This window comes from Alexandromys fortis, unplaced genomic scaffold, assembly GCF_014885135.2.
Source record: "Alexandromys fortis isolate MF-2015 unplaced genomic scaffold, M_Fortis_MF-2015_v1.1 scaffold_7, whole genome shotgun sequence".
Lineage (NCBI taxonomy): Eukaryota > Metazoa > Chordata > Mammalia > Rodentia > Cricetidae > Alexandromys > Alexandromys fortis.
The window spans coordinates 423,995-450,232 of NW_026067920.1; the positions used below are offsets into that span (position 1 = coordinate 423,995).

Consider the following 26,238-nt stretch of genomic DNA (forward strand, 5'->3'; position numbering starts at 1 on the left):
CAGTGGGCATGTCAGAAGTTTCAGTGTTCCTTAGTAGGTCAGAAATAGATGGCAAATACTGTGAGATTCTTTGTGAACCAGCATGGTGGCCACCGTCAGCCACACTGTTGTTTCCTGAGGTGTGCTACTGAGACAGAATATTTTATTGTTGGGGTGCTCCAAAACAAAGACCATGAGCTCAGCATGGGGCTGGGGAGTGGCGGGGTCACACAGTCAAGTGCTTGAAGGGCGTTGGGAAGCTGTGAGGAATGCACAAAGAGCAATAAACACGTGCCAAAGCTTGTCCTGCAGAGGGATCTGACTCCCAACCGTGAGTGCAGCAGGCAAGCCCCACTGTGCTTTCTAGTAGCAGCCCTTTACCCACTGTGGATCCTCCCAATGTACCTTCTCACATTCCCTGCAAATAAAGAGCTCGTGGGTACCTAGCTGCACACTGAACTGTCTGTACTCATGCGCTTCAGGAGGAATTGAGTGACACCGGGATAAATCTGTGCAAAGACGCAGCTGTGTCCTGTACACTTCTAGTTCTCAACAGGCAACCACACAGCCTCTTCTGGAGGGGAAAGTGTGCAGGGACAATGGCAGAAGGCCTGTTCTTCTGAAATCCACACCCTTCTTGGAACTCAAGCTTCTGAGAGCCAGTGGCAGGAAGCCAGGTTTCACATGACCTAGGCCCTGGCTTTGCTGTTCACATGCTGGGAGCCAGGGCAGGAGAGAGAGGTCTAGTGGAGGGCACCAGAGTGCCTGTCGGGCCAGGTGGCATCCAGAGCTGCTCGGTGGAGACTCACTGACTGCAATAAGTGGCTGTAATTGCATTTATTAGCTTGACAAGGCAGATGTGAATGATTTTCTATGACAAAATGGCCACGTAGCAGCACATATTAGACGCCATAAGGAAATAAGAACCGATGACTTTAGAAACATTAGGTCTGTTCTTCCCTGAAGCTACTGGTGTGGGAAGGGCAGGAGACGAGGCCCCAAGCATTGTAATGGGGATAGCAGGTGTGTCAGATCCCTGCCCTGCTCTGCCCTGCAGTGCTTGTGGCCTCTCCTGGAGGTGCAGCTCCTGACTGCCTAGCCCCATTACCCTCTGCCCCTGAAGACTGTCTAGGGCACTTTCAATCCATGCATTTCCACGGTCTCATAGGTTCCAAATATCGGCTTGGGGGCCACGTCTCCCCAGCCCTTGGACCTTACACAGCTGCGCAGCAGATGAGACACATGCTGGCATGTGGTGTCTGAGGCAGCAGGCAGGCACAGGTGCAGCTCTTGTGGGCTAGCTGTCATACCAGTCAAGGAAGAGCAAGGAGAAGGAGCACATCACAAGGAAGAAGAGGATCCACACTCGGAAGCCGGCGTTGTTTTTGATGGCCTGGTAGAAGGAGCATAGGTGTCAGAGCCCTAGGTACCCACCCTTCCACGTACACCTCCATGAATGCCCTAGATAGGTGGTTAAGTAGGAACAAAAGCCACCATGCATGGAGACCTGACAGAAAACAAATGCCTTGCAATCCATTTTAAAATTACATTTCTCTCTGCGTGTGGGCAGGTGGGAATGCATGTCATGGTGTGTGTGGGGTGTAGGGCCACATTAATTCAGTGCTTCTACCATGGGATTTCAGGAATCAAAATTAGGTTGCCCTGGTTGGCAGCAAGTACCTTTACACTGAGCTCTTGCCCTTCATCCTCTGCGGGTGGGCAGAGCCTGACCTCCCAGGACTCAACTCCCCACAGACTACTCAGGTTTCCCAGTGATGCTCTTGTCTTGTAATGGGCCTACTAGGAGGTCTGAGTTTCAGAGGGCCAGATGCCCTCCAGACAGTTTCTGGGCTCTTGCCCTCAGTGGGCTTATCCTTGTCTTCGGATTGTCTTGGCCCAACTTGGATGTTCTCCCACCTATACTGTTCTTACAGGGCCAGGAACTACTTTCTCTTGAGAATGAGCTGAAAATAAGCCAGCAGGTCTTCTGAATACATGCTCTTAGGCTGGCCCTGGCCATACACCATGGCTACAGCTGCAGGATGGGCCCTGAGCTCTACACAGTGCTTTTGGACAGCCTCACCAGTGAGACTCGGCTGCTGGGACACAGTGATGTGCCAAATCAGACCCGAGAGCCCCAGATACCCACCTCTCGGATGTCTTCATTGCCTTCCTTGATGTTTTCTGTTGCCCCCACAACTAACTGGTGAATGTTGTCGATCTCGGTTTCCTATGGAAAGTGTCAGATAAACCTAGTCATCTCCTCCCAACCAAGAAGTTATCCTCCTGCAAGTAGTTGCTGCCATGTTTCCAGTTCTAGAGGCTGTGCATATACAGCCTTGGAGTGATCACCTGACAGTTAGGTACCACCCAACCCAAAGAAGAAGGGAAACTCATGGCTCAGAAATGTTTACGAGCTTATAGGAGGCCATACAGTGTGAGTGGCAGGACTAGAATAAGGCTTTTGTTGGGCCGTAGAGCCTGCACTGTCTGCTACCTATCACCTCTCAGGTGTCACCTGTCAAGTGACAAGGACAAACATGATCTGCTGATTCTGGACTGGCCACTCCCACCAAGCATTCCACTTATTCTTCATAAGGTCTAGAAGTCAGCTTCGAAATGGTCCAGACTTTGAAATACACTAGCCACCCAAACAACATGGTTCAACACACTGCTAATGGGGTAAGAGTTAAATATATGAATTGTTGGTGACAAATGCCATGGACAGATGCTGAGAGAACATGGAAGTGGGGCTGTTGGTCCTGGCTCTTGAGACCATGCTATAGGAGACCCTACCACACTGCCTTTGATCTCTCTGCTGAGGGAGGTGTGCCCTAATGTGGGTTTTTAGGGAGCCCTGCCTGATGAAATGCTGCAGAATGGAAAGCAGGCTTCAACCACCCAGTTCCTAGCAGTGACATTACTGGAGTGCACATGGACCAGGACACATGGGTAGTGATGCCCCGGTGGAGAATATCAGATCAGGAGCTGAGAGGTTTACCATAAACAGCCCCTAACATGGAAGTCCAAGAGGCCCTTGGCTGGATTCTAGAGGGGCACCAACCCCCTAAAGCACATCACCTCCCCTGGGGCAGCTCTCTTGTCTCTCAGTGGGGCTGTTTTTCTAGCCTTTGGTGCAGTGACTGCTGTGGCAGCTGGTCTCTCTTGGTAGTCGGCTGGGTACATGCGGCCGTGTCACTGGAGTACCATGTAGAGGACGTATTCCAGTGGCATGTGTGCTGCTACCAAAGCAGGGAACTTCCTGGCTTGCTTAGAGTCCCATCACAAGGCCTGGCGTGGGCCAGGTAGGTCAATGGTCCTATTTGTTGGTTCTGAGAGTGAGGCAAGGCTCACCAGCTCTACTTCAGACAGAGAATAAGGCTTAGGAAATGGCCACAGCACACAGGGTAGAGTGTCCAGACTGAAGCCTGATCACCCTGCAACACCCTGGGTGTTTGATCCAAGGTAAGCTCTCCTCACAGCAAGATGCTAGGCCAGGAGGAGCTTGTTTTGATGGCTTCCTGTGTGATGCAGCTGACACCGTGAAGCTGAGGTGTCTGCACAAAGCCTGTCTCCAGGCTTCATGACCTCCACACACATAGCTTGGGTAGATAGATCTATAAGAAACCTGTGAAGAGTCCTTAGCTTCCACTTCTTGCATGTGCATGTTGACTCAACTCTGTTGTGAGGTTCAGGCATTGCATTGTGAGTGAGCCAGCAGCCCAGAGACAAAGAGAGGTGTTCTCCCCAAAGTCTTCTACAGTCCATGGGCACTAAAGTCCTAAGTTCGCCTGGAGCAGCCCTACCCCCATCAGACTGTGTCCCCAAGGCAGCATGGGCTGGCTAAGAGACTATCTAATTTCTGGAGCACTGTGGACCAAAAGCTGCTCTCCATTTTGCACTTGTGGGGCAGCAGCCCTCAGTTTCTTCCCTTTCTATAGATGGGGAGCAATGGTGTGGAGGGGCTCCTGATTCTCAGCCATGGACTGCACTCTCCTACCCACCAGATACCCTAGCTTACAGGGGCTACTCTGCTCTAATCAGGGTCCCCATACAGAGCCCTCAGCCTTACCACAGTTGCTGTGAGGTGATAGGAAACTTTACTTGGTACTCCTGAGTGGTTTGGCTGCCTAACAAAACATGGTGCTGCCTAATCTGCACCACTCATGCTTCTGTCTGAGCCAAAACTCAAAACTGCTGGGCCTCTGGGTCTTTTTACCTGTTGCAAAACTTTTTCGGTGAATATCTCTTGGAGTCTGGAAATTTCAACAACTTTCCCTTCAATTTGCCTTCAAAAAAGAATAAAAAAAAAGGTGACATGTTAGTTATTAACTCCTGGTAATCTAAGAGGAATGGTCCACATTCCTGAGGGGACCATCAAGGTGAGAACAAAAGAAGATGGGCAGCCACTCCAGATGGGGAGAGGAACTGGGCAGGCACAGTAAGTCCTCGGCATAGCCTAGTTACTGCGTGATGCATGGTGGGGAATCAAAATGCGCTGTCACTTGGAAAGCCCATCTGCAAAAAGGGACATTTCCCTCTCAAGTCAGCTCCCTGTGACAAGAAAATGCTCCAGTTCAGTCTGTGATCATCCCACCTGGTTTAGCAACTAAGCGCTTGTCCAACTTGAAACACTGGGTGAGCCCTTTTCCTGCTTCCTGTAGCTTGGAGCACCCTGGGTGGGCTGGGCTGTGAGGGCTGAAAGTGGACACTGGCTCAGCTGAAACTAACTGCTCCAGCACAGCTGGCTATAAGTCAGTGGGAGGAGAGAGACACACAAATGGGGATGGCACACAGCAGATGGGAAGGACCAATTATCCACAACAAGGTGGGTAGGGATGGGGAAGCTAGGCTAAGAAGAGGGAGGCCTTGGACACCTTTGAGACAAAATACCCCTGGGGCTGTCCAAGGGGAGTAGCCCTGACCCAAGTAAGTCCTCAGGCTGGGAGGGGCTGCACCGTGAATGGGATGGAGCTGTACAAAGATCCAGCAGGTGCTTCCAGAGCACTGCAACACTCCTGTGGGACAAAGGCCTGGATGAGTTCCCTGGAGCCTCCAGACGTGTGAGCCTGGTCCCCTGGAAGCAGACACTACTGGAGCAAGCACCTGCCGCAAAATCCCTACTATATTTCACAGCCACTCCACCCAAGCAGCCCTGTGCTGTGGGTGTGGTCCCACTTTGGGGTGATCTGTCTTTAGCAACTACTCTTTCTGCATATTGCAGCACCCATAAGCCTGCTGTTGTAGCCAGTCTCCCACAGGTCCAGCCAGCCCTGCCCAGTTACATATGGGTGCTTGGATGCCAAAGCGAATAGAAAAAGCCCCCGGTGTCTAGAAAAGCAGTCATCAGGTCATTAGCTACATACACACCTCACTTCATCAAATAAGCTGTTCATTTCCCCAATGAGCCGCTGGTTCTCTTGTTCAAACTGCAAAGAAACACATATACTCAGAATGACATCAAACGGAGCTCAAGAAAGGGGCTATATGGAATGAAACCTTTGACCTTCCACCCACCTTCTGAGGATCACAGCCCAATCCTATTGGCTAGCACAGGGCATTTCCAGAAGATTCTCTGAAAAATACCACACTCTAGGAAGAAAAAAAAATGCTAGCCTGCGCAAAGACCAGGCGTGTTGCGGTGGTTGGCAGAGTTTCTCCCTCCCAAGTCTGGACTTAGGAACAGCTGATTCTAGCTGCTGAACAGAGGAAGCTGGCTCAGCAGCTCCCAGATACCTTTTCTATAGGAGCCAATTGCTGCCACCTATCTCTAGGGCAACATTTTTAGACAGAAAACTTGCTATGGGGAAGACTGTGAGGCAGAGGCTGGCAGGCTTCTTGGCCTGTGACAGTGACGGTCTTGTGAGCCTTGAGAGCCTTGTGTGATCGAGAGCTTGTGTGATCAATAGCACTAGGGCTGCACATCTGGCTAGAGGTTTGCAGAATATTCTCAGAATAAGCCCCAAGTCTACTCCATACTGACCTGTCCTAAAATGTCTGTAAAGTCCATATCCTGGATGTCCCCAACCAGAAGGCTCTGAAAAAACTCCTCAGGCTACATGGCTGCCAGCATTGAACTGTTCTCTCAGCCCATGACATCAATGAAACGTTTCCCTGTTGGCCTTGCCTGGGCTGGCAGAAGAGTACATGTTCTCTGTGAGCCAGGCACTTCCCACCCCTGGCTTAGGGGAACAGGGTTTGGGGGTTTTGTCTGTTTATGTTTATATTAACTTTTTCATCTGACCTGCCCTGTAGTAGAGGCTGCTCTCCACCGGAGCTCCCGCCACTATCAGCACTCTCTTTGCCCTTTCCTTAGAGGCTGGCCGTTTCTGAGGTGGCATACTGAACCCCTGGGCACAAGGAAACCAGAACCAAAAGCTGTGCCTTCGCCTGGCCACTGGAGCCCATGGACCACTTTCAGAAGTCACAGCTGCTAAAGCTTAGAGAGGAGGTACAGCCCTGCACCTCGTGCCTGGATGGGAGGAAACCAGAAACAAACCCAGGCAACATTCCAGTAATAATCACCTAGACTCATAGGTAATTGTGTTTAGGAACAGTTTCAAAGCACCTCTGCCACTTCTAAAGGGTGCAAGTGCAAGTCACATCTCCCATCTCTTCTGACTGGCTGGGGACAACAGCACAGGCACCATGTTAAGGCCTGGCCCCAGAGGAGATGGGGGCACTTTCTCTGGAGTTCCCCTGCGTGCAGTGTCACTGTGACATTTCTTTTTTTTTTTTCCCAGTTCGTGGATTTTTTTAAATTATTTATTTATTTATTTATTTATTTATTTATTAAAGATTTCTGTCTCTTCCCCACCGCCGCCTCCCCTTTCTCTCCCCCTCCCAACTGTGACATTTCTTAACTTGTTCAGGAATCAGCTTCTCTCAAGGGACAGAACCACCTTTCTTCTGTAGCCCCTGAGCTCTGCATAAGCCTGGCTGCTCATCAGAACACAGAGGCCTCACTCTACCCTAGACCGACAGAGATGGCAATGCTTCAGGAGGGCAGATGGGCGGGGCAGTTCCCAGCAGGACGCTTGAGCAGAGCAGGCTGCCTTTTGCACTGTGGAGTCAGCGCTGCTAATGGCTCTTCTCATTAGGCTTCAAAGAGACTAAGAGAATGAAGCCTTCACTTCTGAGTCAGAAAGTATCAGCTGTCGACTGTCTGCTCAGCAGTGACTTAGGAGAGCAGTATTTCTGAGAATGTGGAATTACTTCAGTTGTAGGTGCTAATTTACCTGCACTAATCCCCTTAGGGATGCGTAGGCTTTTTTTCCAGGGAGGCATTTTATTCTTTTTTTTTTTTCCCCTAATGATAAAATATAGTTCTGCCCTTTTAAATCTTGTCCTTAGTTACTTTGAAACTGTTCCTAAACACAATTACCTATGAGTCTAGGTGATTATTACTGGAATGTTGCCTGGGTTTGTTTCTGGTTTCCTCCCATCCAGGCACGAGGTGCAGGGCTGTACCTCCTCTCTAAGCTTTAGTAGCTGTGACTTCTGAAAGTGGTCCATGGGCTCCAGTGGCCAGGCGAAGGCACAGCTTTTGGTTCTGGTTTCCCTGTGCCCAGGGGTTCAGTATGCCACCTCAGAAACGGCCAGCCTCTAAGGAAAGGGTGAAGAGAGTGCTGATAGTGGCGGGAGCTCTGGTGGAGAGCAGCCTCTACTACAGGGCAGGTCAGATGAAAAAGTTAATATAAACATAAACAGACAAAACCCCCAAACCCTGTTCCCCTAAGCCAGTGCTTCTCAACCTTCCTAATGCTGTGACCCTTTAATACAGTGCCTCATGTTGTGGTGATCCCCAACCATAAAATTATTTTCATTGCTACTTCATAACTGTAATTTTGCTACTGTTAGGATCATAATGTAAACATCTGTGTTTTTCAATGGTCTTAGGCGACCCCTTGTGAAAGAGTTATTCAACCCCCAAAAGGTTGTGACTCACAGGTTGAGGACCACTGCCTTAATAAGTGCAAGGTCAACACTCACTAAAGTCTAACAGGGTCCAGCCGTGGATGTTCAATGGCACTGGTTTCAGGGCGGTTTTCTGAATGGCAAGCCTGCCCCAAGAGATGGGTGGCAGGGGCAGTTGGTCATATAGCCCATGGGTATAGAAACCAGGTGTGAGGCCTCAGGAAAATAACCATGGTTGGGTGGCCCTAGCTAGTCAACCTCTTCTCAATGGCCATCAGTTTCTTTGCGGACAGCTGTGAGCCTTACCCTTCCCTGACCCTGAGGTGTAAAGTCACAGCTGGAACCCCATCTCCTTCACCTGTGAAGCTGTATGCCTTTGGGCAGGTGAGTAATCTAATCACTCTCCTTTGGCCTCTGTCACCAAAATGGGAACAAAAAGACTTAGGTCATTAGAACACTTTGCTGTACTCTCTGGGAGACAGATTCCAGACAGGTAGAGTGAGTGGTGAGATGTCTACAGGTCCCTTTCTTCTGTCTGACCTCAGATTCAACAGGGCAACTGTGGCTCTTGGCCATTTCACTGTCAGGCTCTGGAAAATTCACAGATAGTACACTCTAGGGTCAGTCTAGCTGTGCAGTCATACTGTTTCCTCACGTAAGTAAGGACTTGGCCAGGCACAGGGGCTGAACCAAGTCCTGGTCTCTGTGGTCAGCACCACAGCAGGGTGTCTAGATGCCCAGAGATGCAATATAGCCATAGTCTAAGGGATACTTAGCACTTAGTGTGCTATGTTTGGATATGAATTCTCTCCTGAAAAGGCTCATGGATGAAGAGTTGGTTTCCAGCTGGCACATCCAGCCATGAGAGGTTATTATTAAGGCTTTGGTGCAGTCACTGAATTATTCAATGACTGATTCAGGATGATGAAGGATAAAGCTGGGGCTGGGTCCAGCTGGCAGAAGTAAGTCATTAGGGGCATGTCCTTGGGGCAGCTGACAGATGAGCACCTCTTACCCACCATGCTCTTCCCCGACATGCCATGATGCTGTTTCACCACAGGCCCAGAGCAAACGGAGCCACTGACCACACCAGCACCCCGTGAAACCATGCACTCGGGTGGAACTTTCCTGTCCTGAGCAGCTGATCTCAGGTATTTGTCACAGTGAAGGATGGCTGACATGCAGCAGCATCTTTTCCTCTTAGGCTCATATGTACTCCATGCCCACTCACAACTCTGTGTACCTGAGGCTCTTCCTCCCTTCACCTCACAAGTGTTGAGATAACAGGTGTACCCCATCACCCCTGGCTTATCAACATCACCCTAAGGATTTAGGGCTTGAGATGCAGGTGACCCTGAACAGGTGTCTATGGCTAATCACACAGTGGAGCCTGCAATACTCCCTCCTGGATGAGAGTAAGCAACACAACACAGGTGGAAGTGCTCAGGGCAGTCATGGCGAAAACACAGTGTGCTAAGCAATAGCAATAGCCCCCTTGGCCATTGCACTGCGTTACTGGCCAGCTAGACTTTCCAGTTACACTTTGTTTAAAAGACACAAGTCCATTTGCAGTATCTTATAGAAAGCCTGTTTTTAATCTACCCCTCTTTGCTAAGTTTTACAAAGAAAGTCACTACTGCCAAGGCCCCTGAGTAGAAAAATAAGAATAAGGCCCAATGAAGTATTCCCATCGCAAATCATCCAGAGAAGATAAGTGAGGGCTTAGGACCAAGACTCTCCCAACAACACCTATGTTCTAGATGCCGGAACTATGCTGGGCCACAGTACGAAAGCTGTGCCAGCTGGCTGCCTGGGTTCCACGAACTGCTTCGGGCACCTGCTACAGACACATTTCATACAGATTTAAGAAAGAGGTCACATTCACAACTTTCAAAGTTACTTCAATGAACACATCAATAAAAGTAAAGTGGGCTCTAAAAGGGAGCATTTCCTTTATGTCTGACTAGAAAACAACCGAGTCTCACTCAGCCGGCCATATAACCTCTGCTAACTCGAGGCACCGCCCACCTGTACCATGACTCGCACCTGGAGACTGACTGTACATAAACATCCTGTAGCATTCTGCAACACCTAGCAGCCATTTCTTTGGCTAAAAGAATGAATGAAATTGCTATTATAGGGCTTAACTCATTATTTGACCCCGAGAGAAAGTTCCAAAACTGATTCTGAACTATGACCACAATTTGCTAAAGTACCTTTCAATGTAAAACCAACAATAAAGTATTCTTTCCCATTGTTTTTGGGGTGTTTGTTTTTTTAATTTGAGTTAGTAAGACTTGACAACATGACACTCAGCAATTAATCCCAGTAAGAACGTCATTCGCTGAACATTAAGTCGCCTGTTAAAAGAGTTCATGACATCCTCTGTCCCCCACACCTGCACCGACACAACACAAACCAGGAACACTGCAGGCTGAAATGCCAGCCTTTTGGGGAATGGTCTGGTTGGAACAGAGGGCATAAAAGCTGGCACCGACAGTCTTGGGAGAGCCTCACGTCCTGACACTCATCTTCAGCTGTGTGGCAGGTGTGGGTCATGTGAACTGTACACAGGGCCTCCCTGGCTGTGCTGAGTGGCTCTCAATTGTGAATTCCCACAGTTCGGCAGGGCATCCATTCTAACCAGCTTGAGGTCCATTGAGACTCATTTGCTTCCCAAGTTATGCAGATAATTAGTAAGAGAAGGAGGATGCACAGCTGACTGCCTGGTCCTAGTGTCCCTGTTCTCCACCGCAGGACTGTGCCATCGGATGGCAGACACCCAGTGTCTGCTTCCTCAGGCCTACCTTCCATATGCCTGCAAAGGTTAACCAACCTTTGGGGCTCATCACTGCTCCAGGAGAAAAGCAGATTCCTCTGGCAAACCCTGTGAGTATTCTGGCCATATCCTTTATGAATGGTGGACATAAAAGAGTGAGGTCGAGTGCAAATTTACACTCTCCTTACACTCAAAAAAAGTGTCTTTCTTAATGAAGAGACTGAGCAGTACACATTATTGTCTCTAGCAAATTTGCAAAATTTGGAGAAGTATAACTCATTATTTTCACTAGCAAAATTATTTTGTATAAACCAATAACAAATGACATGTTTTTAAGATATTTCTGTAACTATTAGTTATCAGAAGGGAATGCAATCCAATTGTGTTGAAACTCATTTGTTGGTTTCTACATCTCAGCCTGCTTCTAACGCAGCATCCCCAGGGAACACTCATGGCTCTGTCCTGTCCCCGTACACAGTGTTTCTTGAGTACCTCCTCTAAGCCCATGATACTCCAGCGCTAAGATGCCTCTAGACTAAGCCCCACACCCTATGACAGCTCACACCTTCTGCCATGTCTACAGCACTTCCCAGCTGTCTGACACCTCCTGTTCCCCAATGCCCAGCTCCATGTCTGCCCTTGTCCTGACTGCTCACGTCAGAGTCCTCCCAAGTGTCTGGTCCTTTCACATTTGTCCTTCTAGGGCTAGCTCTTTATTATCAGCTCCTGGAGGCAGCCACTGCTGTCACGGAGAGCAGTGAGAGGACAAGGAGGGTCCAGATGAAGGCAGGGGTGGGCTGCAGTCAGCTGGGGGTCCACAGTCCTTGCTTTTGCCTTGAGGCTCACTGGGCTCCTGGCATGTTGGTTTTCATCTGTTTGTGCTACTTTCTGGAAAGAAAACTTTCTGTTGTAGCCTTTGTTTCAGGCAAGGAGAAGCAGAGAATCTGAAGAGTAAGAAGCTCTGAGCCTGACATCTAGGCTGGGCAGCTGATGCTGAGGAAGACAGACATGTGGACAGGCTTGTACCACTCACACGAACCCATCGGTCACTCACCCACTTAGCAACACTCCTGATCACTGGCCTGGGCCTAAGGACACTGTGACAGTGAGACAGGACCCTGCTCACACGGTGCTAGCACAGCAGAGAAGGCACAGAATAAACAGAATACGGGGCTGGCTGGGGTCAGAGAGGAGTGAGGAGGAGAGGCCTTTGGGGGGAAATAGCCAGCATCACAAATGGCTTCCTGAAAGGCTGAGGGCTACACCAAGGCAGAGCCCATCCTCACAAGACAGGAGGCTTCTGTTTTGCTCCTTCTGTCTCCAGAGGCTGGATCCCAGCTCACTCTTCCCAGCAGGGGCTTGCTGGCAAGGCCTCTCTTGCTCTTTGCCAAAGGCAGGAGGAGGTGGTGAATACTACAGGCCTGAAGAAGAGCCACCAGGGAGATGAGTCCTAAAATGCTCACTGTCAATGGCTGCACAGCCAGGAAGCTGCCATTTGGGAGGCCCTCACCAAAGCTCTGTCCCCTGAAACCACTGAGATGACAAATAACAGCTCTCAACACAGGGGACAGGCCACCAGGAGGAGGTGGTCACTGTCCTGATGGTTGCTTCCGCCTTCCTTCAGTTATCACTCAACTGTATAAACACCACCTTTACAAATATAAAAGGCTCATTTCATTTAATCCAGATGCCTATTTATATTGCTGGTGAAGACAGTTAGCAAGGCCATCCAAGCTAACTTCTGCTTTACTATGCTACTGTGAAGTGAAATCATGAAAATCCTAACGGGAAGTAGGATATTAAGTAAGTGGGTAAATATATATAAAATGTATTTATATTTTTAAAGCCCAGTATAAAATCAGGGCAGGAGCATCTGTACAACCCCCGACTCACTGAAGGTCTTACTTAGGCCAGGCAGTTGAAAGGAAAGTGTTTAGCATTACCATCTGTATCTCTTCTGGAGACAGCTCATCTTCACCCCTGCCATCGCCCCAGGTTCCCAGTTCAGGCTGTGCTTCGGCCAAAGGCTTTTCTGTTAAGAAACAAAACAGTAAAGTGGACAAAGATAGGAGGCCAGCTATTCCTTCCAAATAGGTGAATGAAGAAACAGGCACATGAAGACATCAGAAGGAGTGGGGTTCTGCAGCATGGTCCATATCGTACAGTTAGCTAACATCAGCAGCAGCTCCATGTCCCCGCCCACACAGTATGAAGTCTTCCTCTAGGACAGCCACATATCCTAGAACATGAACATTTTAATCTAGACAGCCTTTTGTTCACGATGAGGCAAGCACACAATGGCCTCTCAATAGCACAGGTGCCTAGAGCAATGGGTACAGCCTGCACACTGTAGTAGGGTTGGCTGATGGGAGGTAAGGACTGCTCAGTGGAGACCTGGACACATCTGTGTGTCTCCATGTCCCTGGGCTCCATCACTGCTTTGCCAGGGACTCAAATGCTGTATCTTTTCCCTTTCTCCCCAGCCCCAATAAATTTCCTGTTGAGGTTAGCCCTGTGGGTGGTGAGAGTTCAGGAGTCCTGACTGGGAAAAGCAATCACAACAGCAGCAATCAAGAGCAGGCATATCAGGCCCACCCTGGGTGACAGGCGTGGCTACTGTTAGAAATGCATCTTCCCCAACAGTCACCTACACTCAGTGCAGGTGACACAGAGCTACAGACAAGGAAAAACACATCCGTATCACAAAGCATCCCCAGGCAGAATGGCACTGTTCCGAGGCAACACTCAGAGCATGTGAGCCATGTGCTTTCACCCATCTCCACACCCCTGTGACTTCTATCTCCTACTTGGCTTCACTTTTGGTCCCTATTTCAGATTTTTCTTCCCTTTCCCCTTTGAATAAAAAAACCAATCAGAAACATAAGCCCCATAATAATGGATCCAAGTATGAATTAGCTGCATCAGGATGGAGAAGTTCTGTACTCTACAGGCAGCTCACTGTACGCCCCCTGAAGCCCTCCTGACCTGGGCCTCGGGACTCAGCCTGTTGTGTAGTGCTCACAGCATGCTGTGCCGACCTGTCAGATCCTGCCGCCCCACCTGCACCCCAGCCTTCCATGGTCTGGCTCCAGGCAGCCTCTCAACCACATTTCCTACAGCTCCTCACTAACCCCAAAGGTCTTTAGTGACTGCACTCCACATGGACCTCCATGATTTCTGACGTCCTGAGTGTTTTCTTGCTCTAACTGTTCCTTCACCCTAGAAGTTTCTAAGATTATTTTTTGGGGGGTTGTGGTGGTGGTGCTGTTGACTCACTTGCTCAGGGTTACCCCTTCCAGAAGTCCCCAGGACCCTCTGTCCCTACTTCTGCTTTTCCTAGAACACTACTTACTCCCTCCCAGGAATCGGAATCCTCTCTGGCAACAGTTAGCTTTGCAGGGCTAGAAACAATGACTCGCTTGAGAAATATATCTGAACGACCAGAAACCGAGATGGGCAAACAACAGAGACGTGAAGAACACAGCCTTGCCAGGCAGAATGTCTAAAGAAAAGGCCTTAATGCTGGGGGTGGCAGGTCAACCGGGAGTAGAGGTGTGAACCTGCTAATAACTAAATGAGCAAGTGCCAAATGGCAGAGGGAGTACGGCAGACAAGAGACCAGCTCTTGCCTAGAACTTTGCCACCTTATTCTGTGCCAGAACATGCTTGTCTAAGTGGCATCTCAGGTTTCAAAAGGAAATAAATACTCAAAGACAAAGTAAGCAAAGGACACATGCACATGGGCCAGACTTGAAAAGCCGCCCACAGAAAACCTAGCAGATGTCCACACACAGGAAGAAGCACTCCCTATTGCCATGGAGGAAAGGCAGACGCACAGCTCGGGAAGGAGGGCATCTGGTGGTTGGGGAAGATTTTTCCTGTCAACACTAAGGCCAGGATGGGAAGAAGGTCCTACTCAGGAAATCAGACAGCACATCAAAGTTGGATGCAGGCCTCTCCCTAGCAGCCTAGCCTGCTTCTCTCTGACATCTCTTAAGAGGTGTGCTCAGGCCATGGTTCCAAGCTGCCGATTCCCAGGATCCCCCAAGTTCCTAGCCCTAATCTCTCCCTGCCCACTCCAACATCAATGCTATTTCCACCTGCACACCCAGCAGGCACCTCTGGCCCAATCATGTAGGTCAGTATGTGAGTCCCTTCCCCCACCTCAGGCAGCAATGCTCCTCCCACCAGTTCTTCAGCCTCAAGTGCTCCCATCCCACACACTCACAGTTGCTACACCTAACAGATGACCTTAGACTCCACAATGTGACCCAAGCACTCCTCACTCTGCTCTATGTGAGTTTGGGTGCATATGTGGGGGTGGTCCCTGGCGGCAGATGTCTTGTGTCCAGCCTACCAGCTTCCACACCACTTCTCAGCTGTTTCTGCGCTTTTCAGATGTAAGCTATACCATGGGACACTCAGGCTTTGGAATGCCCAGTCTACCATGCTGGGGTCCAACTCTACCTCAGTGTGTTGGCTGTATGGGTATGCCTCCCCATTTCCCCACCCCATCCCCGGACCAGGTTGCCTTTCTCATGCTGCCCTTCTGGAGGTGTGAGGTGCCTTGTGGCTGTCATGTGCTCTCATCACTGGTGATGCTGGGTCCTCTTAAAGTGCTTATTTGTCATGGGTAGATGTTCCTTTAAGAGACTGACATTCATTCCACGTTTTTATGGATTTTGCATTTGTGTGTTTCTCATGTTAATTTATTTTTGGTTTTTCAAGACAGAGTTTCTCTGTGTAACAGGCCTGACTGTCCTGGAACTTGCTTTGTAGACCAGGCTGGCCTTGAACTCACAGAGATCCACCTGCCTCTGCCTCCCAAGTGCTAGGATTACAGGAGTATGCCACCACTGCCCAGATTTTTCTTTAGTTTAAAAAATCTACTTGTTTGTTTGCTTGCCTGTTTGTTTTCTAAAGATGCACAGAAAGAAAGGATATAGTGTTGGGTGGGCGAGCAGAAGCTGGGAGGAGTTGGGGGAAGGGAAACCATGATTAGCATATATTGGATGAGAAAGTTTTTCTTGTGTCCATCCACGTGTGGTACAGTGTAAATGGTTTTCCACTCTGCAGGCTGTCTTTGCACTTGCTTGGTGGCCTCCTTTTGAAAAATTAACCCCAGTAACTAGCGCTGGTATCTCCCACATATCAGCAGGCAGAGCGATGTTCAGTGAGCATGGGAGTGAGTGCTGGGGCCCAGATGCTTCCACATCACATGGTCTTTGTCTCTACAATCTTTGGTGGACTTATGTGGACTCTAAGGTAGAGCACAAGAACACTGCTCTCGTCACACTCACACACACCAAAACGGAAGGGTACGGGTACACGGACGGACCTTGCTCATTTCCCTATGAGTCTAAAGAGGAGCTATTTCCACTCACTAGGACATCCCTAACACCCAGCCCAAGGCCTGGCACAACATGCCATGTAGGCTTGAGGTCAGCAGTGAGGTCATCTTCCCACGAGACATCCTCTAAGCCCTCAGCTGGCACTGTTTTTCCCCTATTCTCACCAGCCTGCATAGGAGTTATTGGGTGGGTGAATGACTGAATGTGGATGCTGTGTCCAGCTTTAGTAAATTTAGTTATGATGCCCCTGTCTTGTCTTCTAAGAAGTTGTGCCCCTGGAATTATGGGGAAGCCCGGGGCAGGCACAGGAGAGATGCAGAACCCCTGCCTGCTAGACCACATGAGCTACCAGCCAGGAATAGGCTGAAGCTGTGCAAAGAGAGCCACCCACGTGGAGGGCTGCCGTGCTTCCTCAGTGCTGGGCTTTGAGCTCCTATAGAACCTCTCTGAATCTCGGCTTCCTCACCTGCAAAACACAACAGTGCACACCTCCAAAGACCCAGGAAGAGTCTGGCCTGTGATCAGCCAGCACATGTGGCACAACGAAGAGCTCCAAAAGTGCTGTTCTCGTTGCACAAAGGACCTCTGGCATCCTCCAGGCTGGTGAACCATGGTGCATATGAGACACTTCTGATATCCAGGGAATCATGAGATAGAGGCGGGCTTGAAAGTCAAACCCACACACCAGTGAATCCTGGACCCACCACTTATGAGCTTTCACCTCTGACAAGACAGGTTCTGAGCCTGTCAAAGTCTTCTCAATAAAAGAGACTCATGATACTAAAGTGCTGCGGTGAGGCAAGGCCATGCAGAGCCATAGACATGGCAAAGGAGACATTCAGGCCTTGTGGCTTCAGTGAACCGCTAGGCAGTGAAACCAGCTTGCTTGTTAGCTGTACACAGGGATGCAGTGCTCTGAGCAGGCATCCCTACTCAGAGGCACGTGGACTGCACACATAATGAAGCAGCCTGTGACATTCAGAATTGAAGGAGACTCTGCATTTCTTTGGCATGAACTGTCAGGGACATTACTGTATCTGTGATGACAAGAGACACAAACCCATACTTGCATCTTGTCTAGCTGTGGAGGCCCATGAGAAACTATGCTCCACCCTGGGGCAGTGCGGCTGGCTGCTGCCAGTGCAGACTTCCCTCTTTAGCAGACAGCCGGGATAGTGCCTCCTCAGTCCCCAGATGGTGCACAGGAGAGCAGCCTCCCCAGGTCCAGGTGAACGTGTGACTCAGACTGAGCACTGCTACTCCATGCTTCTTTTGCTTTGGGCAGCTATGTTCACACCATGGTCAGGAACTGGTGCCTCTCCCTGCTTTGTATTCCTGCCAACAGGCCAGAAGGAAGAAGTGCAGAGCAAAACCTTTACCCTGACTCATACCTGGCAACTCTTCGGCAGCAGGCTTTTCTTCAGAGTCTTGGGAAGCATTCTGTGAGGCTTTCTCAGATGGGGGTTCTTTCCTCTTTGTATTTGGCTCAGGTTCCAGCTTAGATCTAAATACAAATACTTAGCAGTTATTTTACCTCCAAAACAAATTCCTTTCTGACAAGAGAAAGGGTCATGAGGGTCTTGCGCAAATTTGCTCTGATCTCTCTACCGGGGCCCAGGAATCACACAGACACTTCATATCTTACTGTAAGGTACAATGTTGATGGTACACTGCCTTCTGCATTTCAGCCACAGCATGGTGCCTAGCATCTACACACGCTGAGGTTGCCCTAGAGACACCACACCAGGAAGTGGAGGTACAATAGTCCAGTGATTTTACACTAATGCAAAAGTATTGTCAAAGACACATGCATGGGACAAACACACACAAAACCACACACACATGCGTGCACATGCGTGAGCGCACACACACATGCACGTACTATCATGAAATAATTTAACTATGAAAGTATAAGTCTTTAACAGCTTGTTGAGCCAGGAAGCTTTCTTCCCACCTTTTCACATACCACTCTGTCCCTACTCACAGGGGCGTATTCATCTCTGCTACCTAGAGATCTTCTTGGACTTTCTTTTTAAATTTTGTTTATTTTTCATTAGTGTACATGCACATGAGTGTCTGCAGGCACACAGTGCACATGTTGAGGTCAGAAGACAACTTCTGTAAGTTAAGTCTTCTCTCTCCACTTTGTTGAGGCAGGATCCCCTCTCATTTCTCTGGGAGCGTCAGGTGATTTCTGTCTCCACCTCCCATCTCACTGCAGGAGTACCGAGACTACAGAAGTGTGCTAGAGCATCCGTTGTTTGTTTGGTTGTTTCAGTTTTAAACATGGGTTCTAAGGCTCAAAGTCAGGTTATTAGGCTTGTGCAGAAACTGCTTTAACCTGATAAGCCATCTGGTTGAACTGTGCATGTATGTGTGCGTTCACCCATATGTGCATGCATAGAGGCCGGAGGTCAATATTGGGAGTTTCCCTCTAGAACTCTCCACCTTATTTTTATTGTTGCTATCTTGCTCTCATTAGATAGCTCTGTCTGTCCTGGAACTCACTATGTAGACCAGGCTGACCTCAAACTCAGAGATCTGCCTATCTCTGCCTCCTGAGTGCTGGGATTAAAGGTGTGTGCCACCATACCTGGCTTCCACTTATCATTTGAGACATGGTCTCACACTAAACTGTTCACTGTTTCATCTAAACTGGCTGGCCAGTGAACCCCAGGAACTACCTGTCTGCTTCCAGTGCTGAGGTTATAGGTGAGCACTGCCATGCCTAGATTGTACATGGGTGCTGGGGATCTGAACTCAGGTCCTTAGACTTGCGCAGCAAGTACTTCACCCCCAAGCCATCTATCCAGGCCCCAGCTTACATAGCAAGTACTCTCCTGCTCTTCCTTAGAGTGGGTCTGTGTTTCTGTGGGTTGTGTATGCTGCTTAGCTGGACCAGTGCCTACATGCAGTGTCTGTTGTGATCTGCAAAGAGGTCCTCTAAAGGCCTCTAGTGAGGTCCAGTGGATGGCTTTACTGAATGAGCTTTAGGAGGTAGAGCTAGTGTAAAAAAGGTCATTGGGGACATGTCCTTGAAGTGGCCAATGGGCTCCTGGCCCTTTCATTTTCTTTGTTTTTCAACTGTGTTGCCATGAAGCAAACAGGGTCCCTTTGCCATGTGCTCCTGTCATGTACTGTGCCACTAGGGCCAAGCAATCACAAGCTGAGACCTCTAAAATCATGACCCCAACAAGCTTTCTTCTTCTGACTCTTCTTTGTATTTTATCTTAATTTTTGGAGCCAGGGTCTCACTATGTAGTCCTGGCAGTTTGGAACTTGCTATGGGACCAGGGTGGCCTTGAACTCACAGAGACTTGCCTGCTTCTGTCACCTAAGTGTTCAGATTAAAGGTAGGCACCATCATGACTGACCTCTTTTTAAGTTGACTGTCATGGGTATTTTGTCAGAGTGATGGGAATCGAGCTAACACAGTGAGTGACCCATAAAAACATGTTGAATGAATCAATGTTTTATAAACAAGAGTAAATAGCTAACAGAGGACAAACACTCTTTCTAAAATACTGTGCTTTAGGGCCAAGCAGACTTGACTCTATGCTTGACTGTAATGCCAGCACACAGGAAACATGCAGAAGGATTGCTGCCAGGAGTTTTATGAGAACCTAAGTAACAATGTGCAGACAAAAGATCAATCTTCTTAAAAGAATCAATCAATCACCAAAATAAAATAAGAGGCATCATAATAGCTCTACTAAACCCTATATAAACATTACAGGCAGGGTGCTGAAAGGATCCATGACACAGGCCATGCTGTTAGCGAGCCAGAGGGTAAGTAAAAGTATAAAGTCAACTCTGGCTGGCTGGATCTGGTTTAAACATACCACTTAGCATTTGCCAAGCACCTATGATGTACCAAGTATTTCTCTAAGCACCTTATGAGGATAAATATAGACAAATTTATCCAACTCTAAAACATCTCTCTAAGACGGTACCAGTATTAAATATATTAATTGACTTTTTTTTTTTTACATAAAGAATGAAACTGAGGCCACATAGTAGCTAGGCTGAGACAAGACCTTCAGGTCCCAGTTCCAGAACCCATGTTGTGTTAACTCCATGAAGAAAGTCTCTTTAATTAGCACTAAGAGAATAAGGGCTATGCCGTTCAGATCAGATCCAGACTAGACAAAGCATGTGGGGGGGGGGAGGATGACACACAACTGTCTGCAGCAGAGACCTCACAAAGGCCTTATATCAGGACACAAAAAACCCCTGCACAAATTAACAAAAGACAAATGATTTAATAACACAGTGTGAAGGATTTGAATAGATATTCTTGGAGAAGTAGAGAAATCATCTCTAAACACAAGAACAGGTGATTAACGAGTGAGGTGATCCTGTACAGCCACAGGAAGAGTTAAATACATCTGATCCACACTATATCCTGGGGAGAACGAGAATAAATCAGAACTTCACATAGCTGAATGGTGTGTAAAATGCTGTTACCACCGTGGAAAACTTAGAACAGTTTCTTATTAAATCTAAGAATGTCTCCACTATCATAGAGCAAACTCACTTTGAGGCGTTTACCAAAGAGAAAGGAAAAGGTGTATCTCATGAAACTGGCAAGTAGTCACAGCACACTTACCTACAAAAAAAAAAAAACACACAGACACAAACCCATACCAACCAACAACATGAGAGTAGGTAAGGCAATGGTGTGTGTTCACAAAACACGATACTACTCAGCCACAGAGAGCAAATCACAAACACTGCAGCACAGCTGATCTTTTAAAATGTGTTAAGAAGAGAGTTTGGGGCACAGTGCTCATTGAGCATGCCTAAGGCCTAGGGCTTTGATCCCAGTACTGTGAAATAAACTCAAAAAAAGAAACCTTTTTAGAAACAAACAGGGTTTAGTCTGTATTTAGCATTAGTGTATTGATATAATTATAAAATAAAATACAGCTTAATATTTTGGATCAAACTAGTTTTGGAATTTAGTAATTGAATAGCTTGACACATTTTACAATTTTCAAACTAGCCTGAAAAAGAGATACCCATCAATGAGAATTTTTAATATTTTCCTCTGGATCTTGACATTTCTTGGTCTCATTTCTCATCTGTAAAACAGGGGCTACCAGAAAGTTCTCATGTGGTCACCATTTTCCCTGGGATGCTTAAGTAGCAGAGTCAACAGCACACAACCAAAGTGGCAGATCGTCTGTGGCACAACTTACTGCTGCAGTGCCATGGGTGGGGCATCATGGCCTCACAGAGGAGCTCCTAAGACAGAGCCTTCCTCCTTACAGAGGAAGAATCCTCAGAGAAGCAACTGTGGGGCAGGACCATCTCCAGCTCAGAGTTCAGCAGATACAACCTATCATGATAGGGAGGCATTGCAAGCAGCTCATGGCTGTGATAGTGGGGATATGAGAGGTGGATTGCATCCCTGTGGCAATAGTGAGCAAAGAGACTAAGAGACTGCTGGAAGCCAAGGCTGGCCTGTAACTCGTAAGGTCTGCTCACCAGCTAGGCCTCATCTCCTAAAGGTTCCACAGACTCCCAAATTCTACTGCAAAGACTAAACAACAGCATCAGAGCTATAAAATGCAAATATTTTTGGAGTTCTGTCAAGAACCAGAGTATGGAATCCTGGGAACTTCACAGGGTGGCAATCACTCAAGATCTTGACAGAAAGTCAGACTTTGGCAGACACAAGGACAGATAGGACATTCCAGGCATAGGGACCAAGAGCTTGTCATTTATCTTCAGAGAATTATCATAGCTGGCCACTTGTAAGGGATAATCCTGTGGACTTGCTCCCCTAGCCACGTACGAGGTTCCCGTTGCCCCTCTCCTCGTTTTCAGTCTAGGTGGTGTGACAAGTGTGAGCTGGTATTCTGTGTCTTAAATTTTATTGTATAACAATCACACATAGAGAAGTTTGAAGTCTGAAGATTCCCTCAGTGAGTAAGTTCCAGCCTGATACCCTTCACCTCTGAATATTTAACATATTCCCTAAAGGCAGAGTTCCTTGATGTAACCACCACAATCAGAAAAGGCATAGCCATCTCTCAGTCCCACTGATTCCTCAGAATATTCCATTTTGACCAACAACAGCCTGTACAAGGGTCCAAGTCAGAATCCTGCATCATGTTGCCTGCTAATGCCTTTTAAAAATCTGTTGGGAATGCTTTCTTCAGACTTCCAGTTCCATGTGCTTGATACACAATACTCTGCCAGTCACTCCAACCATGCCTCTGAACTGAAGCCTGGCGATGTGCTGGCAGAGATCACAGAAGCAGCACTGCTCTTCTGGGGCATTTGCCAGCATGTGCATGGCTCGTCTTGACTGACGTGGTGGCTACGGCTCCTCAGAAGAAGCAAGGGGAAACACTTGACATAATTCTTCCAAACTTTCATTTGTTCATGAGTTTACTCCTGTCCAGATGGACTCCTGACGCCCTCTTTCATGTAGTGGGCTGCAACCTACCACTGTCCTTTAGTTTTCACTGACTGAAGTGTAGCCAGCAGAAACCCCTCGAGCTAGCCACTATGACCTTCAACACACCCTACCATTCTGTGATCCCTCCCTTGTTTTCTGAGACAGTGGAGTGTCCTTGGCTCATTGTAAACTTTCCTTTATCCAGCCTAGAAATAGGCCATTTCTCCAGGAAGCCTGGTCCCTAGAACCTAGAAGTGGTACTTAGAAACCAAGATGTGTGTGTGTGTCACACATTGTGCATGGTCACACAACAACACTGGTTTCCAGACTGAGCTATGGAAACTGAACACTGTGACACACTGTATCTTTCATTCTAACCCTATCACAAGGTCTAAGCATCCTGGCCTGTTCTTTCTCATACAGTGGAAAACTGGCTTGCTGCACCTTCTCTATCAGCTGTTGCATCACTTGTGTAGCCGACACCCTCAGTTCCAGCACCACTTCTCCTCCTAGAGAGGATACACCCATCCTTTCATGCCTCTCACTGCCTCTCTGACAGCTGCCCTCCCTGACACCCTGCCCTGGGCAGCAGGGCTCCTCCCCAGCACAGCACTCACCTTTACCCCTCCCCATCTCCTCATCTCAGGACTGGCTTGGTTCAGGAAGGGGACGGGCTGCACTGCCTCTTGACTGAACATTTCATTTAATGCCCATCACCCTCAAGTCTGGAGTGTGGCAGTGCCAGTTTTCAGTGTAAAATAAATTAAAGGGCTGCAGAGAAGCAGACAGAGACAAAGATGAACACTTTTTAAGGTGATAAAAACAGATTCTAATCATACACAGACTGTCTACTGAAATCCTCTGGGAAATTACAAATTAGGCAGTTAAAGGCAACCTAGGGTGGGTAAAAGCAATTTTTAAGAAAGCCACTACAAAGATCAGTTTATCCCCCTGATTTACTTCACATAGTTCTCAAAGTGAAGGCCAAGTCCTGCCTGTGATCAACACAGGTGCTACATCTGTTTCCAGGTCCCTGACTTTGAAAAGTCTTTGGGATTTTATTTGAAATTGTAAAGAACAAGAGAGAAAGAGACAGATTTTCTTGGTTTTGCAGGAAAAAAAAAACCCATGGAAGCACGCTTTGCAAACACAGAGGAAGGCCGCTCCGGATGCTCTGTCTGTTGTTCCCAACACAGAGGACAGAGCATGCACACCACAGTGTCCTACTCCAAAAGCAGCATTTGAGTTAGAGGCTTCTGAGGCACAGGGACAGTGGAGTCAGCTCACTCTACCTAAAGCCACTTCCTCCATTAGGCAGTCACTCACCTAACATGTATTTACGGGGCACCTACCACTTACTAGGGAAGTTTTTTGTTTTGTTTTTGTTTTTTTTTTTTTTTTTTTTTTTTAAGTAAGTGTTCCTCACAGCATGGCCCACAGACGAGTACCAGGTTCCATACTGCTCATTACAGACCTGCCACGCGTTCAGTACACAATGAGGAGCAAGAATGCAGCACTCAGGCAGTGCCTCTGTCTCACTGAATGTGGGAGAGAGTAGCTTGGTGTCATCAGACCACTGTGGCAGGCCACCTGAGGCACAGCTCTGACCTTGTCATGCACAGGAGACTAACACATCAGTCCCTGGCAGACTGCAAAAACTACAATGATGTGGCCCTTCATGTCGGGGTGTTCTAAGCCATGGTCAACACAGTAAAGGCCCAGATGGTGAACAATGCAAGCTCTAACTCACATTCTTCTTTCTTGGTTTACAGATCTTTTAAAATATAATAAACCATGCTTATCTGGAAGGCCGTACAAAAATAGGCCAAAATCTAGACTTGGCCCACAGGCCAGTCTGCTACTCCCATTTCCAAGCAACAAACAAGGCCCTATCAGATAGTAAGCGAGGGAAGATCATCACTGTGGCCCTCATATCACATGGCATCTCTACTATCCTCCTCTCCATCCCCATCACTATGTCATTCCAAACACTAGCAGCTTCTGCTGAGCTCTACTACATGCAGGGTCCTAAGTCAGGAGCTGCAGCCAGCAGGCTAACAATCCAGCTGAGAGAGGGCTGACTCATAAACAATGGATCCTTGAAGTACGTTCAGTTCGTGATGCCATGTGGCACATGAGAACAAGGAACGCAGCATGAATTCCCTCCTTCGTACTGACGGCAGGAAACACAGCACAGACTGTAGGGGGGCTGTGTGGCTGTGGATCATGGCAGTGGTTTTTAGTGTGTGTTGACCTGGGCAGGAGAAGGTCATCATGAGAAGAAGACTATGCACAAAGATCTCTGAACACCTTCAGAAAGTCTCTCATCTGCAGGATCTGTGCTGGGGGACAGTCTAATAACACAGCTTTAAGACACACCGATGAACTCGGCAGGTTCTATGGAGTTATCCAGCTTTTGACCTTGTTTTGTAATCTGCTCAGTATTTGAAGAAGATATAATCTTTAGCCATCAGCTTTCATTCTTCTCTGATCTCCCTTCAGACAGAGAATGGCCCCCAAAGTTTCTACTCATAAGAATACTGTCCCAGGGCTGGAGAGATGGCTCAGAGGTTAAGAGCACTGGCTGCTCTTCCAGAGGTCCTAAGTTCAATTCCCAGCAACCACATGGTGGCTCACAACCATCTGTACTGAGATCTGGCACCCTCCTCTGGCGTGTGGGCATACATTGAGGCAGAATGTTGTATACATAATAAATAAATAAATAAATAAATAAATAAATAAATAAATAAATCTTTTTTAAAAAAAGAATACTGTCCCAGAAAAATGAAGGGTTTAAAGCTTAGAGCCAGGTCAGCTGGAAAGCACAAATGAGCCAACACTCACTGCACAGTATTGAAGGCACCTTTACACTAGCAGACAAGAGTCTCAGGCTAGTCTCGATTCTCAGAGGGGTACCCTATACCCTATTCCTGATTGAGGAAAAAAAAGGCCAATGATACACCAGCAGTTTTTCCTGGAGAGAGCATGTTTCTAATTAGCTAGGATGTTTTATGAGAGTATAAGCCACCAGAGTGTGTGATGCCATTTCAGTTCTTTTTTTGTTCGTTTGTTTTTGTTTTTTGTTTTGTTTGTGTTGTTTTTATTTTTCAAGACAGGGTTTCTCTGTAGCTTTGGAACCTGTCCTGGAACTAGCTCTAGTAGACCAAGCTGGCCTCAAACTCACAGAGATCCACCTACCTCTGCCTTCCGAGTGTTGGGATTAAAGGTATGCGCCACTACCACCCGGCCTAAAATTTTGTTTGTTTCTTTTTGGTTTTTCGAGACAGGGTTTCTCTGTAGACCAGGCTGGCCTTGAGCTCACAGAGATCCGCCTGCCTCTGTCTCCCAAGTGTTGGGATTAAAGGCATGCATTACCACTGCCTTGCTTTGGCCACTTCAGTTCTAATCACCCCAGAATACCAGAGATCTGAGGAGACAAAGAAGAAAAAAAAAAAAAAAGGAGGATCAATATAATAAAATTGGGAATCTACAGATTCAATGCAATTCCCATCAAAATCTCAGCACAATTCTTCACAGACCTTGAAAGAACAATACTCAACTTCATATGGAAACAACAACAACAACAAAAAATCCCAGATGGCCAAAACAATCCTTTACAAAACTCAAGTCCAAATAGATCAAAGACCTCAACAAAAAACCAACCACACTGAACCTCATAGAAGAGAGAGTGAGAAGTATACTTGAACGCATAGGCACAGGAGAGCACTTCCTAAATATAACCCCAGCAGCACAGACACTGAGAGAAGCTTCTGTAAAGCAAAAGACATGGTCAACAAGACAAA

The 26,238-nt window shown here is 47.8% G+C and overlaps 1 protein-coding gene across 3 annotated transcripts in view; it reads right to left on the reverse strand.

Moving 5' to 3' along the window:
• Positions 1-801: 801 nt before the first annotated feature.
• The window catches only part of Stx18 (syntaxin 18), a 104,244-nt gene continuing 78,807 nt past the window's right edge, over positions 802-26,238 (reverse strand). For 2 of the 3 annotated variants that reach the window (XM_050141371.1, XM_050141373.1), the window contains exons 6-11: positions 17,418-17,530; positions 12,619-12,707; positions 5,350-5,408; positions 4,199-4,268; positions 2,129-2,209; positions 802-1,372 (exon numbers count right to left, since the gene is read on the reverse strand). In XM_050141371.1, the coding sequence (XP_049997328.1) occupies positions 1,277-1,372; positions 2,129-2,209; positions 4,199-4,268; positions 5,350-5,408; positions 12,619-12,707; positions 17,418-17,530 (508 nt within the window). In that variant the 3' untranslated portion in view covers positions 802-1,276. Of the gene's footprint in view, positions 1,373-2,128; positions 2,210-4,198; positions 4,269-5,349; positions 5,409-12,618; positions 12,708-17,417; positions 17,580-23,052; positions 23,072-26,238 lie in introns of all 3 variants that reach the window. The other variant, XM_050141374.1, reaches the window with a different exon arrangement.